General features: G+C 34.8%; 4 protein-coding genes across 5 annotated transcripts; 3 read left to right on the top strand and 1 right to left on the bottom strand.

Moving 5' to 3' along the window:
- Positions 1-634: 634 nt before the first annotated feature.
- LOC118053992 (fasciclin-like arabinogalactan protein 14) lies at positions 635-1609 on the top strand. Its single transcript, XM_035065420.1, has one exon. The coding sequence runs from the start codon at positions 635-637 to the stop codon at positions 1607-1609; it is 975 nt and encodes a 324-aa protein (XP_034921311.1).
- Positions 1610-4035: 2426 nt separating this feature from the next.
- LOC118053963 (putative glucose-6-phosphate 1-epimerase) lies at positions 4036-8620 on the top strand. Of its 2 annotated transcripts, none has more exons than XM_035065388.2 (9): positions 4036-4335; positions 4781-4855; positions 5722-5778; positions 5859-6019; positions 6329-6469; positions 6751-6853; positions 6959-7058; positions 7591-7836; positions 8360-8620. In XM_035065388.2, the coding sequence occupies exons 1-8, from the start codon at positions 4219-4221 to the stop codon at positions 7818-7820; spliced, it is 984 nt and encodes a 327-aa protein (XP_034921279.1). In that variant the 5' UTR covers positions 4036-4218; the 3' UTR covers positions 7821-7836; positions 8360-8620. The 2 variants fall into 2 exon arrangements, with proteins under 2 accessions (XP_034921279.1, XP_034921278.1); XM_035065387.2 differs by having other exon boundaries at positions 4037-4335; positions 8311-8620.
- Positions 8621-11280: 2660 nt separating this feature from the next.
- Positions 11281-12327, top strand: LOC118053991 (uncharacterized). The gene has a single exon (XM_035065419.1). It carries the CDS (start codon positions 11281-11283, stop codon positions 12325-12327), a length of 1047 nt encoding a protein of 348 aa, XP_034921310.1.
- A 2453-nt stretch (positions 12328-14780) lies between these two features.
- Positions 14781-17210, bottom strand: LOC118053962 (uncharacterized). Its single transcript, XM_035065386.2, has 2 exons — positions 16797-17210; positions 14781-15265 (listed from the first exon to the last, which is right to left on the bottom strand). Exons 1-2 carry the CDS (start codon positions 16876-16878, stop codon positions 15069-15071), a joined length of 279 nt encoding a protein of 92 aa, XP_034921277.1. The 5' UTR covers positions 16879-17210; the 3' UTR covers positions 14781-15068.

Here is a 17210-nt window from a genome sequence, read left to right as displayed (position 1 = left end):
ATGCAAAAATTGCAGAGTTTCTGATTTCATTACAGGGATGCTGTAGGAACATGTACCATGTATCTACTAGATATAAAAAAGATCAACCATGATGATTGATTCTCAGTAGAGTTTAGTTCTATCTCAAGATACAAAATAAATAAATAAATAATAAAAATGACATGTTTCTCTGTCATTCTTGTTTTAAAAATACAAATATCCACTCCAAAAGTCTTGGAAACATATTTATTTTATCCTTGATTCTGTTTTTTTTTTTTTAACAAAAGTACGATTTCTATCTCTTATATATTTGTCCATTCTATTTTGAAACATTAACAAGAGACACAAAAAAAATATATATGGTACAGGAGCGATCGGACACTCGTATTCTAAGATAGCCCATTTTTAGGAAAAAGGAAACTACGTGCCTGACGACATGAACGGTAAACTTGGCATAAGGCTCTACAAATCGAAAGAAGCTCCACCACTGACCCTCGTTTTCAACCAAACAAAAGTGGCAACAGACTCGGTTAAAGAGAGGAACTTCTCTTGACAAATATAGAACCTTTCTTCTTATCCACTCATTTGCATATAAAAACTCCATTTGCCTTCAATGTAGATATCACCTCATCACCTGATGACCAGTTTTCAAAAGATGTCTCTCAAATCCTCTTCCCTTTATGCTCTTTGTTTCTCCTTCTGTCTTCTCTTCAATGCTGTGAGAGCTTCTAACATCACTCAGATCCTCAGCCAGTACCCTGATTTCAGCAACTTCAGCAGCTATTTGACACAAACCCAGCTTGCCGGTGAAATCAACAACCGCCAAACGATCACGGTCCTAGTGGTGGAAAATGGGAACATGTCTCCTCTCTCTGGAAAACCAGACGGTGAGATCAAGAACGTGTTGAGTGGGCATGTAATACTCGATTACTATGATGTAGCAAAGCTGCAAAAATTACAAAATAAAACTGCAATGCTCACCACCCTTTTCCAGTCCAGTGGACAAGCCAAAGGCCAACAAGGGTTCTTGAATGTCACGGTTTTGGGTTCTAATTCAGTTGCCTTTGGATCAGCAGTTCCAGGATCCAGCCTTAGTTCAAATTTGGTTAAATCTGTTTCCTCTCAACCCTATAATATTTCAGTCTTGCAGGTTAGCAATATCATTGTCCCTGAAGGTACAGGCAATACAAATTCCACCACTTCACCTGTTCCTGTAGGCCCACCAAAAACTTCCCCAACACCAGCATCGAGTCCAAATAAGCCACCATCCACCTCAAATCCTCCACCCAGTAAGGCACCTGCACCATCCACAGCAAAACCTCCGCCCACTCATGCACCTGCCCCATCAATGGCGAAGCCTCCAGCTGCCAGCGCACCATCAGCCACTCCGCCTGCAATGTCTATCTCGCCGGTGGGAGGACCTTCACCAACAACTGCCGATGGCCCTGCTGCAGATTCTCCAGCTTCATCCCCTCCAGCAATGGATGGTCCAATAGCAGCAACTCCTGCTGCTGATGGCCCTTTGGCAGACGCTCCCTCAGACCCCAAATCTGATGCATCTGGCATTAATACTGGAAATAAGCTTGCTTTATTGGCATTGATTCTGCTCTCAGCATTTTTTCTGGCCTAGATTACGTTAATATGAAGTTAGAAAGATTAATCAGGTTCTTAGTCCTTTGGACTTGCCAAATTGATGGCAAGTTGCACGTACGTCAACCTTTTTACTTGATATCATTTATTTTGTTTTTGGCATTCAGTTTCAACTGGACGCGCCTTCAAAATTGTCTGTAAACCTATCCCAGAAAGGAATTAATCATTTGAAATGAACACTTGAATCATTGCAGAGAAGTAGAGCCATGTTTAAATCGTTGTATACTGCTTTTTATATTAATCAAACTGTCTATTTTTTTTTTAATCTACAGCCCCTATAGCATTTCTTTTTTAAGCTTGAGGACATTGGGGACTCATTTTTGCAGCCAAATTATTGTCACTGACAAGTGATAGGATTGTCATACCTTTAAACATATATATAGAGTAGATTGATAGGTCTAAGCTTACAAAAAAAAAATTCTGGATAAGTCAAACGAGTTTGTTAACAGAAATTTCTATAATTTTTAATTCAACCATTGAATTGGCTGAAATCTTGAGATCATGTTTACATAGCCTTTTTTTTTTTTTATGTAAATAGCTTAATGTGTAGTGTGCTAGCCGAGATCGTTTTCATACCCAAATAAGGTCCAAGAACTTTTGCTCCAATGATTCTTTCCCTTGCAAAGCTTGGAGCAGATGCAGTTGTGCATAGCATCTCCAAGTATATCAGTGGTGAAGCTGATATAATTGCAGGTTTTCTTTAGTAGCTTTAACTTCGTTGTGGAATCACAAGCTTTTTGGCGATTTAACATTTCCCAACTGTTGCAAAACATGTATAGGATTACTCATTGTTAACAACACGATTGGTGGAATCTTAGGATATGGATTTATGGGATTAAAAACTCATTGAATCATCACCGAATCTGTTAAAATTCTTGTCTCCAATTTTAATTGATGGCAAAGTTTCTAGCTGTTTTTTCGTGGTTTAACTTGAAGGAGAGGCTTAACAATCATAATTAGTTTGAATGCATGGAGCGATAGGAGGTTTGAGAGGGATCGAGATGGACTAGGCAATCAGATTTTTTCCTTTTCTTTTTCAATCTTGGAATTGGAAACCTACAGCATGCATAGCACCAAGTCTTAGCTTGACTGGAGCTGGATAAACAAGTCATGATTCTTGGCTTCATTTTTATTGCTTGATTGTTACTGTAATGTTTGTCGTTCTCCAGAGTTTTAAAGCTGGTTTAGTAATGGGATTGTTTAAATAACTTTTTATGTTAAAATATATGTTAATAAAAATTTTTTATTTTTTAAAAATTATTTTTAATATTATCATATCAAAATAATTTAAAAACACTAAAATTATATTAATTTAAAGTTAATAAAAAATAAAATCAAAATTAAAATTTTTAAAAATATTTTTAAAATATAAAAATAAACAAACACTTAATATTCATAAACTTGTGTTATTGTAAAACCCTATTTTTATTTCATCTTGTATCATTTTATTTGATCTTAGAAATCTCTGTTATAATTCAATAATTATTAAATTCAGATCAAGTAAAATGCAGGAAGCAAGCTGATATCAATGAGGGATCCTCCAAAAACACTCTAAGGCTTCTTCTCCTCCTCCTTCTTGAAAAGACACTTCTAAGATTTACTTTGTTTTTAAATATTGTTTTAACATGATAATGACATTTAAGGTTGTTTTTGTAAGTGTAGTGGTATAAAAAAATATTTGTATAAAAGAAAAGAATTGTTTGGTGAGTGGTATAAAAATGATTGATATAAAATAAATAAAAAAGTATTCAGTTAAAAAGACAAAAATAAAAAATAAATTTATTTTAAAAATAATGTAAGTTTTAAAAAAAAGAAAACCTTCATGTCTCTGTTGTCTTTATTTTATTTATGAGATAGTAATTATACTCTAAGTAAATTTTATGTGATTTCATAATGGTTAATAACTATTATTCACACACACACATATATATATATATACACACACATACAGTACTAGAAAATAAAATAAAATAAAAACAAGACTTTAGTTATTTTACTATTTAAATTTAAATTATAAATATTATTAATGAAAGGACTGAAAAAAAACAACTTTCCTGCAGAGCCCGGCCCTGCCAGACCCCTCTCTCCGTCACGGCGCCACTATATATATATATATATATTCACCTTAAAAAATTAAATAATAAAAAAAAGCTAATAATCTGCTTAGATATAGAAGTGTCGTATTTTATTTCAAGAATTATCACCCGTACAACATTTTTACAAAGGATAATATATAAAAAGAAAAGTAGAAGTAGTAGACTGCTCGACATAGCTTCTGTTTGAGAGTGAAGTGTGTGTGTGTATTTTTTTTTTAATATTAAATTAAAAAAAATTTGATACTTTTTTTTTATTGTTTTGACTTGCAAGTATTAAAAATATAAAAATAAGCTATTCTGATATAAAAAGCTAAAATATTTTTGAAAAGCTCCTGGAAAGAGACGGATTGATCCCAGAATGTTTTTCTTTCGCTTTCTGTCTTCTGTCCTTTCAGTCCCCATCTGACAATTCCTCCAGTGCTCGATCCTTAACGGATTCATAGTGTTTTTAATATTCTGCATACAATAGAGGTGTCTGTGTACGTGTGAGTACATGTCTGTGGGTAGGAGAAGAGGGATGTCTCTAGAGACCAAGTACGTGGAGCTTTGTAAGGGTATTAATGGCCTTGACAAGATCGTCTTGCGTGAGGTTCGTGGCTGCTCTGCGGAGGTATATTTTCTCTCTTTATCCATCTCTTGATTTGGCGTAATTAATGAAACCCAATTGCCCTTTTTCTTCATTTCTTTGCAAATCTACTGTCATTTCTTTTATCCTTTTTCTGGACATTGATTGGTTTTTTATGTTTTGAAAGACCAATGCTGCTTTATTCAGGATACTAGATCTGAACCCATTTGAATAGGTTCAATGTTATGGGTGATTATGAATTCAATTTTTGTTAAATTTTTAGATTTGATAGTTGCTGTTACTGGAGTGTATCGAAAAACAAGAAACTTTGGTGGTACTGAGCTAGAATATTTTTTTTTATCCCATTACTAAAGGAATCGTAAATGTCCCCACTTTCTTGATCTCAAGTGCATTCTTTGTGTGCTGTTTGCTATAATTTTCAAGCAGAAAGCATAGAAAGCTTGTTGATTAAGAGTGGTTTGATGACCAGGTATACCTGTATGGAGGTCATGTCACGTCCTGGAAGAATGAACACGGGGAAGAATTGCTTTTTGTTAGTAGCAAGGTACTTCCTGTTACTGTGATATATAAGCTGTATAGATCAGCGCATGATGCATTTCAAAAATTCTCTTGATGCAATTGTTTCTCTTTACCATCAGTTGTAAGAAGTAATTTACTCTCAGTTGTTCAGTAATCGGTACCATTCTGTTCCAATGGTTTTTCTATTGTGGTTTGTTTTCTTAACATCATCTTTTCGTTGATAAAGTACAGAATATTAGAAAGTGACCATGCACTTGTGTTTGTTGAATTATTAGTGAAGTTGCTTCAAAAATTCATTTCGTAAAAACATGGTGCTACTGGAGAGTGCTTGCAACTTTGTAGTGAGATTGGTGCTAATATAACTAGAAGGTGACAATTTGTCTTGTAACCAAATCATATGTATATATGTCTCTATTTGTCATCCACTGGAGGAATATCCATGAATTTATTATGTCATATGAATTTAATATATATCCTTGAGACCAACAATGAAGGGTTTAATGTAGGATTTATAGCATACAACTGTGGAAACATATTCTCATATTTCACTCTTTGCAGAGGGGAAGTCTACTGACGTGAAATGCATGATAGTCAATTTATACTAAAAGTCTAGGATTATTCTAGATACACTATATAATCTTTTTAATGAGTACTCAACCTAGAAGACCTAAAATGCATAAAACCTTCGATCATAACTCCTAGGAAAATGATTGCTTCTTTTTGTGGGTTTGGCATCATATAAGCTTCAGGCATAATAAATTGCAATTTTTATCCATCTTCAATGTAAACTGCTCAAAGATGATGGCGATCAGCCATATGTCTTAGTCATTTCTTGTGCCCGGGCTTGGCTAATGCATTCTTTCTTGTAAACTATATTGATGGTTTATGCAGGCTATTTTTAATCCTCCAAAGACTATTCGTGGAGGTATTCCAATCTGCTTTCCCCAAGTATGTCCATCTCTTATGCTAACCAATCATGTTTTGCCACTTAAGTTATTCTTTCAAAGTAAATTAATTGGCATGTGCAGTTCAGCAATCTTGGTTCTCTTGAACCACATGGATTTGCAAGGGCCAGGTTTTGGACCATTGACAATGACCCCCCGCCGTTCCCAATAAATAGCTCCAACAAGGCCTTCATTGACTTAATACTTAAGCACTCTGAAGAAGATGTGAAGATCTGGCCTCACAGGTGCGAGACTCAGGATGGAGTGTTATACAGTTCAACTCGTCATGTCCTGCATTACTTAAACAACATTTGAAGCAAATTATTTGTGTTTCCATCTCAAAAAACAAAAGCATTTAAAGATAAGTTCAGTAAGATAGACCAGTGTGTAACTTAAATTTTTTTCTGAAGTTCGATCTAGTTTTATAGGAACAGATATTATGTAATGTCATGGTGTGCTATTGGTACTTGTATTGTTTTATGCCTTGTGATATTTTTGGCTGCCAGTTCTAATAGCCAATTAAGTTATGCTGAATACATACAAATTATTCGCAGATATGAATTTCGCCTACGTATTACTCTAGGGCCTGGAGGAGATTTGATGTTGACCTCACGCATTCGAAATACAAACACTGATGGGAAATCATTCACATTTACATTTGCGTATCACACATATTTTCATGTTACGGATATCAGGTTCTTTGACAAGATTTATTTATTGTTGCTGTCTTTAGAGCTTTTTTTTTAATGTTACATAGTTTATTGGGTTTTCACTTATTTTGCAGAGATGTTTATCTTTGTTCATTGTATACTAATCTTTATCTTTTTTATTGTAAATCAACATTGAGCAGAGATGTTGATGCATAATTGATGAATTGAACAAAGTCATAATTTTGGTCTTTTTGATAGAATATATTGCTTGCATCTATGTGTTTTAAATTTTTTTATTGATTTAGTGAAATGGTTCTTTTGTCTAGTGAAGTGCGGGTAGAAGGACTAGAAACACTAGATTATTTGGATAATCTGAAGAACAGAGAGCGATTCACTGAACAAGGAGATGCAATAGTCTTTGAATCAGAAGTTCGTATCTGTTTTCTAAAGAAATGCCAATTGTTTTTTTGTGTCCTTTCAGCATCTATTCATACAAATATTCTGTGTTACTTAGTTCTATTCTTTTCTATGAAGGTGGACAAAGTATATCTCAGCACACCTACCAAAATTGCTATCCTGGACCATGAAAGGAAGAGAACATTTGAATTGCGGAAAGATGGACTTCCTGATGCTGGTGAGTGAAATTTTGTTTGCATGCATATCTTGGTGATAGGCTGCTAGCAACCGATGTTATAGAGACTCCATTAAGATTGGGAAATGTATAAACAGTTTTCTCCTGCAGCATGAGCTGCTATTGCCTGTTGTCATATGTTCATTTGTCAAAAGTAAATGTTCTTCTAAATTTGTAATAGTTGGCACATACCTTTGAAGGTTTCTCACAGCAGCCAGCGGATTGGAGCTTGTTGTTTGAAATTTTATTTAGATTTTGTCACCCAAGGGTCAAAGTGGAGGAGCACTCTAATTGTATCTTTGTAGAAGTGTCATGTTAGGTTTCCATAAACTGTGGTCTTGACATCATTAAATGACAGTATTTTTATGTTCCGTGTTGTTTCAAAATAATCTTTGTTTTAAATGGTGGAACACATGCCATTATGGTCAGTTGTGGATGAACCTGGACTGATTAAGTGAATGGAGGACGCTGCAGGTTTTCTGTACAAACTTTGAAAACTTTCAGTCAATATAAGTGTAGTTATTTTCCCCTGCAGTGGTTTGGAATCCCTGGGATAAGAAAGCAAAGACAATACCTGATCTTGGTGATGACGAGTACAAGCATATGCTGTGTGTAGAGGCTGCATGTGTGGAAAACCCGATCACTTTGAAACCTGGTGAAGAGTGGAGAGGAAGGCAGGAGCTCTCTGCTGTTCCTTCCAGCTACTGCAGTGGCCAACTTGATCCACAAAGGGCATTCTTAAGTGACAAGTTTGGGCTTGCATGATGCATCTTTTTTACAGGTACAACCTTAACATTGAAACATGTAAACCGGGTTGAGTATCATTTCTTGAGAAGCAATAATGTTAAGAACGGGAGAATCTGACAATCAGTGAACTTGAGCATCTCAATACCCTGAATTTATAGGGATTCACGATCTTAGGTGTAAAGTTCACACACGTCCCCTCTATTTTGAGGTGTGAGCATTTTGCATTATGCTGGACCTCATTTTGGTTGTTTACATATGAATGTGTGATTGTGCATGTCTTTTGAGTACTCGAGTTAGTCTTCAAGCGCAATTTTGACTTGTATTTTTTGGCATGTTTTACATGGCACAAAAATAATTGAAGGATATGGATTTATAAAGTTGATTTTTCACCTTGGGCAATCGTAACCATATAATATTTTCCTCTACTTATTTATACGAAATTCTAGAATTGTGCTCCTCTTCTTGTGTGTGAAATTTTAGTCTGATAGTTACAAACAAATTTTTGCAGGTGCCCTTTTTGCATCATGCATTTATTGCTTCCAGTGGATTCTTGCCAGGATTTTTGGAGGCAGGGTTCAAAAGGACAAGTAAACATCAGTTGTGAAGAGATCTAATTTGTATTTTGTCAACTTCGTTGACCTCTACTGAAAGAAAAACGAATGAGTGGAAGAAGAGAAGGAAAGCATCTAAAAGTTTCTAGGTTTCACCCTATTCTTTTCACCCCTTTTTTTATTGTTTCGTTTTGAAATGATTGCATTTGTTTTAGTTGAATAATAATATCCTTGGTTTAATGAAATTCTATCGTTTTTATAATGAAATCTCAACTCTGGACATTGCAAGTAGCAGGATTCTAGTTTTGGCTGAGTTGGTTTCATAATTGCAGATACTTCGCCAGCCTACTTGTTTCACTCTAAAACTCATCATGGTTGATCATGATATGTGAACCCAGCTATGAAAAAAACTTTTTTCTGATGAATTTCTTCTATAATCTGTTGGTTATCTTTACGTGTCTGGCAATGAAGCCATCATCGAGATAACAAGCATGGTTCAAGAACACCAGATTCTGTTGTGATGAGCTACAATCTGATTTGTATATCGTCATGGTTATGGATAATCTCAAAGTAACTTCTGTTAGCAGCTTTCACATGAATGTTGTTGAGAGCAATCTCCAATCTAATACAATCATAATTGTCTGCTGTTCTTGTCGAAGTAAAGTTGGTTTTTGGGATGACCTTCCACAGAATCCACACTAGCCATAAAACTGATGTAGGATTCGTGTTCTTAGAGTTTTAACAGGCCAATATGGCATGCTCAGGATTGATGCACGAGCTCCAAGCTGCGATGTATGAAAGAAACAAGTGAAAACTGCTGTAAAAATAATTATATTGATGGCTTCAGATAAATCTTCAATATTAATATTGTATTCTTTTTTAAAAAATGAAAATGAACTCTACCCTTATCTCACAAACATTCTAGTTGGATAATGCTATTTATCATAGATTTAAAGACCAAAAAATAATATCAATGAGCTTCTAACTCATAGCGTTGATTTTATGGATGTGTTTTTGTATATTAATTGAAAAATAAAAAAATGTTGTTCATGTTTAATAAAAAATTAAAAAACATATAAATTAAAAAACAATAATTAAATACTAAAACAAAAGGATAATCTATCTGACAAAGATGTAAATATTTAACCCGACCATTATTATTTATGTGTGTGTGCTTTTGTTTATTTTAATTTTGATTTTTTAAAAATTATAATATTTATTTTTATAAATATATCATGCAAATACAACTTATTTATATATAATATAATAGAAAAAAATTAAAGACAAGGTACAATAATTTTTTTGAAGTACAAAAAAGTTCTTTAAAAAATAAAAAGATTAATTACTATTTAAAAAAATATGAAAAAAAAAATTAACAAATAAGAGAGAGTATTAATTAAAATTTAAATAAATTATTTTTTTAAAATGATGGTAACACATTGTTTGCTCCAATTTGTCTTTTTAAGTAAACAAAATATCGTAAATTGTGACATACAACATAATGCTTTTTGGATAATTTTTTAATTTATTTAAACTTGAAATCACTTAAAAAAAAATTATATAAATCTTAATAAACTCATTTTCAATCGCAAAATATACTCTAAACAATTTAAACCAATAAATAAAATATTTATCATGCTCTATTTTTTCTTGCATAATTAAAGAGCAACATCATCTTCACGAAACTATTCTTAAAAAGAAGACCCATTGACACCAATACCATGATTGGCCTTAAAAGTAGATAACATGACCTTTTCCTTCTCAATATTTTTCAATTATTTTTGTATTTTTATTAACATTGAAGGACTGAAATATAAAAAAAATTAAATTTGATATCAAAATATAAAATGATAAAATAATAAATACTAAATAATATACTAGCATCAAGTTAAAGTTTTTCATGCCGAATGCAGAATGGTTTTTTTTTCTCATTAAATTTATTTCTTGTTCTTTTATTTCTTTTAATTACAAAACAAAATTTTATTTTACAAAATCAATCTTTAATTTATATTTAAAATATTTCATAATATTTTGTTTATGTGATATCATGCAAAACAAAATAAATAAAATATTATTGTATAAAAACATGGTAATATAATTTGGAAAGACGAGATTGAAAAGAAAAAGAAAATGATGAAAAAAAAACACTGTAACTAACCTACTTAAAATGTTACGAGGAAAAACACTAACAGGTGGAAAAGATACCTTTATTTAACAGCTAGAATTTCCAGTCTGCGGACAAGAAACTGAAAGGTGAAATAAGAGATGGGATCCAAAACGGTGAGGTTTACTATTATTTCATTTTAAATAAAAGTTAAAAATGTCACTGAAAAACCAACAAAAAATTCGACGGAGAAAGAGAAAACCTCGAAATGATTTGAAATCCCAAGAAAATGTGTGTGAATTCTAGGGAGAGAAAGTGAAAGCAAAGAATTATTAAGCCAAGCTGCCAGCACTTTATAGTTTTGTGCAAGAGAGAACGAAGGATGGTAGCCAGCTAGCTGCTGCTGCTGCTGCTACATCGAATTTGATTTCTTTCGGAATCTGAAAAATCTTCCAGCTTCATACAAGGTCAGACACCATTCAAAGCTTTCTCTCTCTAGAATCTCACATCTCCCCTCTTGTCTTGTATCCATTTCGCAAAACCCATTATTTTAAGCTCCGTAGCTTTGCTGGGGGGTATCTGAAAAGTTGAAATTGATAGCTTCTCCTTGAAGAAAGGAGGGGTTTTCTTTATAGGAGTTATATTGAAAGTGTTCAAATTTTTGGTAAGATCAATGAAGGGTTTTTTTCGTTGTGAAGTTTGGCTGTTAATGTGACTAGGGTTTGGCTTCGTCTCGTGAATTTTAAGTTTTGGGAGGGAAAGTAACAGTGATTTTTGCTACTCTTTTGTCTTTTTGGTTTTTGTCGACTATGTGGTGAGAGAGATGCACCCGTCATCTCAGCATTCGCGGGTAAATCTCGCGGAGTTGAAAGTTCAGATAGTGAAGAGAATTGGGGCAGACAGGTCGAAGTTGTACTTCTATTATTTGAATAGATTTTTGAGTCTGAAGCTGAGCAAGGTTGAGTTTAATAAGCTCTGTGTTTCTGTTATTGGGAAAGATAATGTTCTGTTACATAATCAATTTATACGTTCAATTTTGAAAAATGCTTGTAATGCCACTGTCCCGCCGCCGCTGCCAAGCCCTGATAAGGAGGTTCCTACATCTGCAAGTGACTGGTCCTATTCTTATCCGAATGGGAAGGCGGATTTTTCTTCTCATCAGTCAACCATTACAGATGATAATATAGCTTCAGAAGATGGAATACAGAAGCTGGTGCAGCATCATCAAGAAGGGGAAGTTTCCCTTCAGCGTCCTGCAAAATTATCACAAATAAAGCAGTCAACTGATGGTTTGGTATCTGTACATAGTAAAGAACAGAGTGAAATATCTGAGATATCTACTCCACTTCAGGCACCACTTGGAATTCCATTTTGCATCGTGAGTGCAGGTGGTTCCCGTGGGCCTTTGACTTTAGCAAGCAATGACAGATGTGCTAGCTCGTATGATAGTGGTGGATTGCTGGATACACAGACACTGAGAGAACAAATGCAGCAGATTGCAGCAGCGCATGGCCTTGATGGTGTATCAATGGACTCTGCCAATTTGCTGAATAGCAGCTTGGATGCTTACTTAAAAAGGTTGATCAAGTCCTGCATTGAACTCACTAATAGAAGGCGTGGATGTGATTTGACAAAAAATAATTCCCAGGAGAGCCATTCTGAGGGGAAGCTTGTTAATGGCTTTCTTCCAGGCCATCGTTTTCAGGTGCAAAGTAGCAATAGGATTTTAGGTGGAATGCAAGAACAGAGATCCCACTTCCTGATATCTTTACTGGATTTGAAAGTTGCAATGGAGCTTAACCCACAGCAGCTTGGAGAAGACTGGCCCTTGCTGCTGGAGAAAATATGCACGCACCCATCAGAAGAATGAAGTCCTAGAGAAATTATGTTTGGGATGTGAATAGTTTGATGGCTAGTCCAAAGGAGCAGATTTGTTGTAGTCAACTCCTTTCCTAGCCTCTTGAATTAGTTTCCTTACCTTGTCATACAACTCTGCCTCCAACAAGATAAACTTGAGCCAGAGCAAGAGAGTACCACGTTTTATAGCAACCAATCAAAGGTAATCAAAGAACAGAATGCCCTTGCTTGGATGCTCTGTTGTATTCTTAGCATAGTTTTTCTGCTTTTAGTTGAGAGAAATTCTTAGAAACAGTTTTGCAGGAATAATTTGTCTAGCTTGTTAGGAAGGTAAAAAAAATGCAATTTGTAAAAGTTCCTGTACATGTATTATCTACAGTAGAATTGTTGGGGTCCTGAATAGTAACAAGTTACCTATTGCTGATTGTTGCTGATTTTAATATGAACCAGGAAATTAATTGTTGGCTTTAACTCCTCTTTGAACTAACATACATTTTCTTTCTTTTTGTCAATTGATACTAAAATTTGTTTTCATGCACACACACTCATTTCCAGAAATACGATCGTGAAGTTTCTTCATTTCTATCTCTAATGTTTCCATAGGAGAGGCACTCCCTGTCTCTAATATCATAATGTGACTTTTTAAAGTATTTTCTTTATAAACTAAGTAGTTTTACTTGTGGACTAGAACCTGGAATCCTTCTCCAAGAAGGTTCAAGGGTCTTAATTAGTTGATGACAGCCAAGCGAGTGTAGTTGTGAAGGATGCTAAACCAACAAAGAGGTATTAATTGTAGTTGTGAAACGTGCTAAACCAACAAGTATTAACTCTACTTGAAAGCCCTAAAGAAGACTTTGGAAAGTGACAATAGCCCCTTAGACATACTAAAAGGTAGTCACAAGGATCAAGACTCTTTCCATGGTATTAGGGCCATAAACCATACAGTGTGAGGTGGATTGAGAGTTGAAGAACAACAAGCAGTATTTGTTAAGAAATAAGTTGCGAATTAGAGTTTTTTACTATTCTATAATGAGATAGATAAAATAATGATTATGTTGTTAATTATGACATTAACAAGGCTAGTAATAACAATAATAGCTAATATGATGTCATTAGTGATGTCCTTATTAATAAGCTAGACTAAAAAGAGAACATTCTAAAATTGTTGATTTAGGCTATATGTATCCTTTTAATTTTGAAGCTTGTTATTATCATAAATAATTTATGAATACTACAACACATGATGAAGAAGTGATTGTCATAGCTTTCCCCCCGCATGTTAATAGTGATGTGTTTGTGCTTGAGACACTTTTCTCGTAGAAATGGATTTCCTATGTGAAACTGCAAAATGGTTTCCATTTGATGACTATCTTGTTCAGAGTTACCGTCTAATAAAGACCCATCAATGGCCGAAGGAGGAGGAGCCCACGCAAGGGACTTCTGGCCCCTGTCTTACGGTTCATGGTGGACTTTTCTTCCTCAAATATTGAAGTGAAAACTATGTGCTTTAACTTTTGAAATATTGGCCGCCAGCAGTTGTTACTTCATTACTAGTAGATAATATTGTCATGGTAGAAGATAAACAACAATCGACAGTCTTCCATGTGCACAATCACCATTCTAGAGCAGGCCAAGATGGCTTTCTTTATCATCACTATTTTGGAACACATTGAAATATCTCGACCTTGCTCTGTAGATGAGAAGACGTAGATTTCTTGTTTAACCTCTGCTCTGTTTTTTGCTGTTATATTAATTTTCAATTAATCAATAGATATCAGTAGAGCATGAGAGATGAAAATTAAGATAGTTTATTGTGCTTTTGATCCATGGTAACCCTGTCTTTTCACGTTACCATTTGCAAGAATCAAAGGCTTTCTTAAACTCCCCTTGTAGCAATCAACAAAACCACGGAGCCCGTATGCGTTTATTTTTGCTTTGCCCATGTTTGCTTTGTGCAAGTGTTCATCATATGAAAAAACACTCACACAACTCAGTGGCATGATTGCTTGTGCAAAAATTTCAAGAATTCTGCCCGACCTGACGAATATTCTCTGTTTGTAAGCATCTTGTTGTTTCCTTTTGCCTCTCCCTTTAGACATTTCAGAACGTGACGGTTTCTTTCAAAATTCCTTGGTGCTACAGTTACTCTTTTAGCATCTTTCTTGTAGAGAGGAAAATGATAGTCTACAGGAAGTTAATCAAATTCCATTAGTGTATGGTGTATCCGGGCGATGATACTATTAGCTTTACAAGAAACTGACAGTTTCCTTTTCTCTGTGTATGGTTTAATCTAATGTCTCTTGTTCAGAAATGCAAAATCATGTTATATGGATTATTGAGCATGGTATAGATTGCTTTCATAACTGGCCTGTGTTTTAGCAATCCCCCCCCCCCTCCGTTATGGATAGGGGGGCTGGTCGTCCATGTTCTCACATTGGATTACTGCTAGTTTCTACCATAGTATCCTTTCTTTCCTGACATTGCTTGTGGGGAAGCTTTCATTTATGGCTGTGGGTCATGACAAAACATTGTGTATTTACAGAAGGCACATTATGTAACTGATAGTTGTTTACTCGCTATAAGGTAAACTTGACACATTCATATTGAACCGATTTGGATACCCCTGCAACAGCTCTGTACCATGCTACCGCAATGACGGCCGTTGGATAGGAAAATGATGAATGAATGCCCATGTCGAGTTGAAAGACAAAGGCAGCATATTATTCTTACATAATATCAAGCAGGAGTTTTGTATCAGGAGTGATTTGCAGAGAAGGATGAGGCTGCACTGTGGTTAGACCATACAAAAACTCTCCAAAAAGGCCGTTGCTTGCGCTTTGGATGACTTGCCATCAGCTCTGATTCCGATCTCCTTAGAATTTCCCACATCACTTGCACATCTTCATATCCACATGTCTGTACATCATTGTGAAGCTTCAGAAGATTAGCACCTGCTCAAAACAGAGGGAGAAGAACTTGTGAGTTGCACATGTATTTTCTACTGCTGAAAAGGTATCATAAATGAAGCTGGGACCCCATTGCTTGACCGTATACCTAAATAAAATAAATGACATTAACCATCCGATACCTCCAAAGTGATTGGGATATACAAGACTATTCTGAAGTTTGTTTTGGTACAGGATTTATTGAGGTTTCAGTGGTGGTCCTTGCTCCTCCCTAGCACCAGAAGGATTAGGAGTGGACATGGACCCATCTGGGGAGCACATATGGCCACTGAAGTTGTGACTAGAAAAAACACTTTTGCTGCTGTCAGGACCATTACTGAAATGACCTGAGCATAAAGTCGCACTAAAAATGATGTTGATCCTATTGCAGGGCTCATCTTTCGGCTGCTGATGTTTCCCGGAAGGCATTTGTATGTTTCTTTATGCTGTTAATTGACAATTGCATCTCCAGCTTTTGATATAGAGTTTTTCTAATAGATGGCAAGTACAAGAAACAAGGCAGTTAACAATTCCCTATCAATTTGATGGTAGCCATGACTCCTGGAATTCAAGCTTCATCTTTTTTTATTTGTTTGTTTTTAAGTGGATTGATACTAGTGGATGATGCTAGTTGTTGGGAGAATCTTATAAGCTATCTATCCTTCATTTCACTACATAAATAATTGAATAAAAACAGAATTCGTAGATTACAAATCTTCTTGTAATGAATGTTACAAGCTTGTGGAAGATCCATTCATAATTTTTAAATAATAGTAATAATTCTATTAAAAGGAGAAACCTTGATTAATTCGGACGACATATTTTTTTTTTTTTTTAATCTCTTCCAAGTTCCTAACTTTTTTATAAACTATAACTACTATGTAAATGAAAAAAATTATATCGATCCCATAAAAAAAAAAAATCACAAGAATTCTTTTTTTATTAAAAAATATTTTTTTTTTCTTTCTTTTTTTCTTCGAATTGATCTCTCTCGTATATCATAAATACTCAATAATTACAGCCTAAAATCTCACGTGAATTTTAAGTAATTAATTTTCCTTATTCGGGTCACTAGCTAATAATTGCTTGATTTGACAATTCTGTATAGTGGAAACAGTCTCAGATTGTCTGTCTTCAAGTGGATTTCTCTTTGTGGATGTTTTCATCACAAATGGAATCTTCCAAAAAAATAAAAACATAAAAATAATTCATGAACAAGTTTTCTAGCAGCTTTGAGCTGCTAATCAAGCTCAATCAACAATAAAATCTTGCCCCACATCACTGAATTCTTTTTAAGCATTAAAGATAATTATGCTGTGAAATATGAACACTACCAAGACTAAGCATACTTCTTGATTGTTTATTTCCAAACATTGGATTTAGGCTCTTTGAAAAATAATTTCTGCAACATATACAGATTGAAAAGAACAAATAAACATAAATTAAGAAAAGGGAGCTAACCAAGAAAAAAGCTGCAGATTTACGAGGGAAAAATAAAAGCTGAGGAGAAAGAAAAAGAAAGAAAGAAGAGACAGACCATTTTTGCGAGCTTTGACACGAGCAGAAACAGAAAGCCAAACTCTCCTAACAGGGAAGATCATCTTATGCCACAAATCCATCAACTTATCTTCAACTTTAATTTTCTTCGTCCTGGCTTTCCTTCTCCTACTGAACCCACCAACAACTCTCACAGCTATGCTCTTTAACCCGGCCAGACCTTCCCTTTCCTTCTCCTCTTCTCACTTTTTTTTTTTTTTTTTTTTGGGGGGGGGGGGGGTTTTTTCACTTTCAACAAGCACCACAGACAGACAGCATACAGCCCTTTTAAAGAGAGAGACAGAGCGGGTTTAGGGTTGAGAGAATATCAGAGTTTTTGTGCCATTTTCATCAAACTATATAGTAGTAGGTGTTATTATCAACGTGCACCGACAGGCGACGGACGGCATTTTAT

This window comes from Populus alba, chromosome 1 (assembly GCF_005239225.2).
Source record: "Populus alba chromosome 1, ASM523922v2, whole genome shotgun sequence".
In the NCBI taxonomy this organism is placed as follows: Eukaryota; Viridiplantae; Streptophyta; class Magnoliopsida; order Malpighiales; family Salicaceae; genus Populus; species Populus alba.
This window is presented reverse-complemented; position numbering and strand designations above follow the sequence as displayed.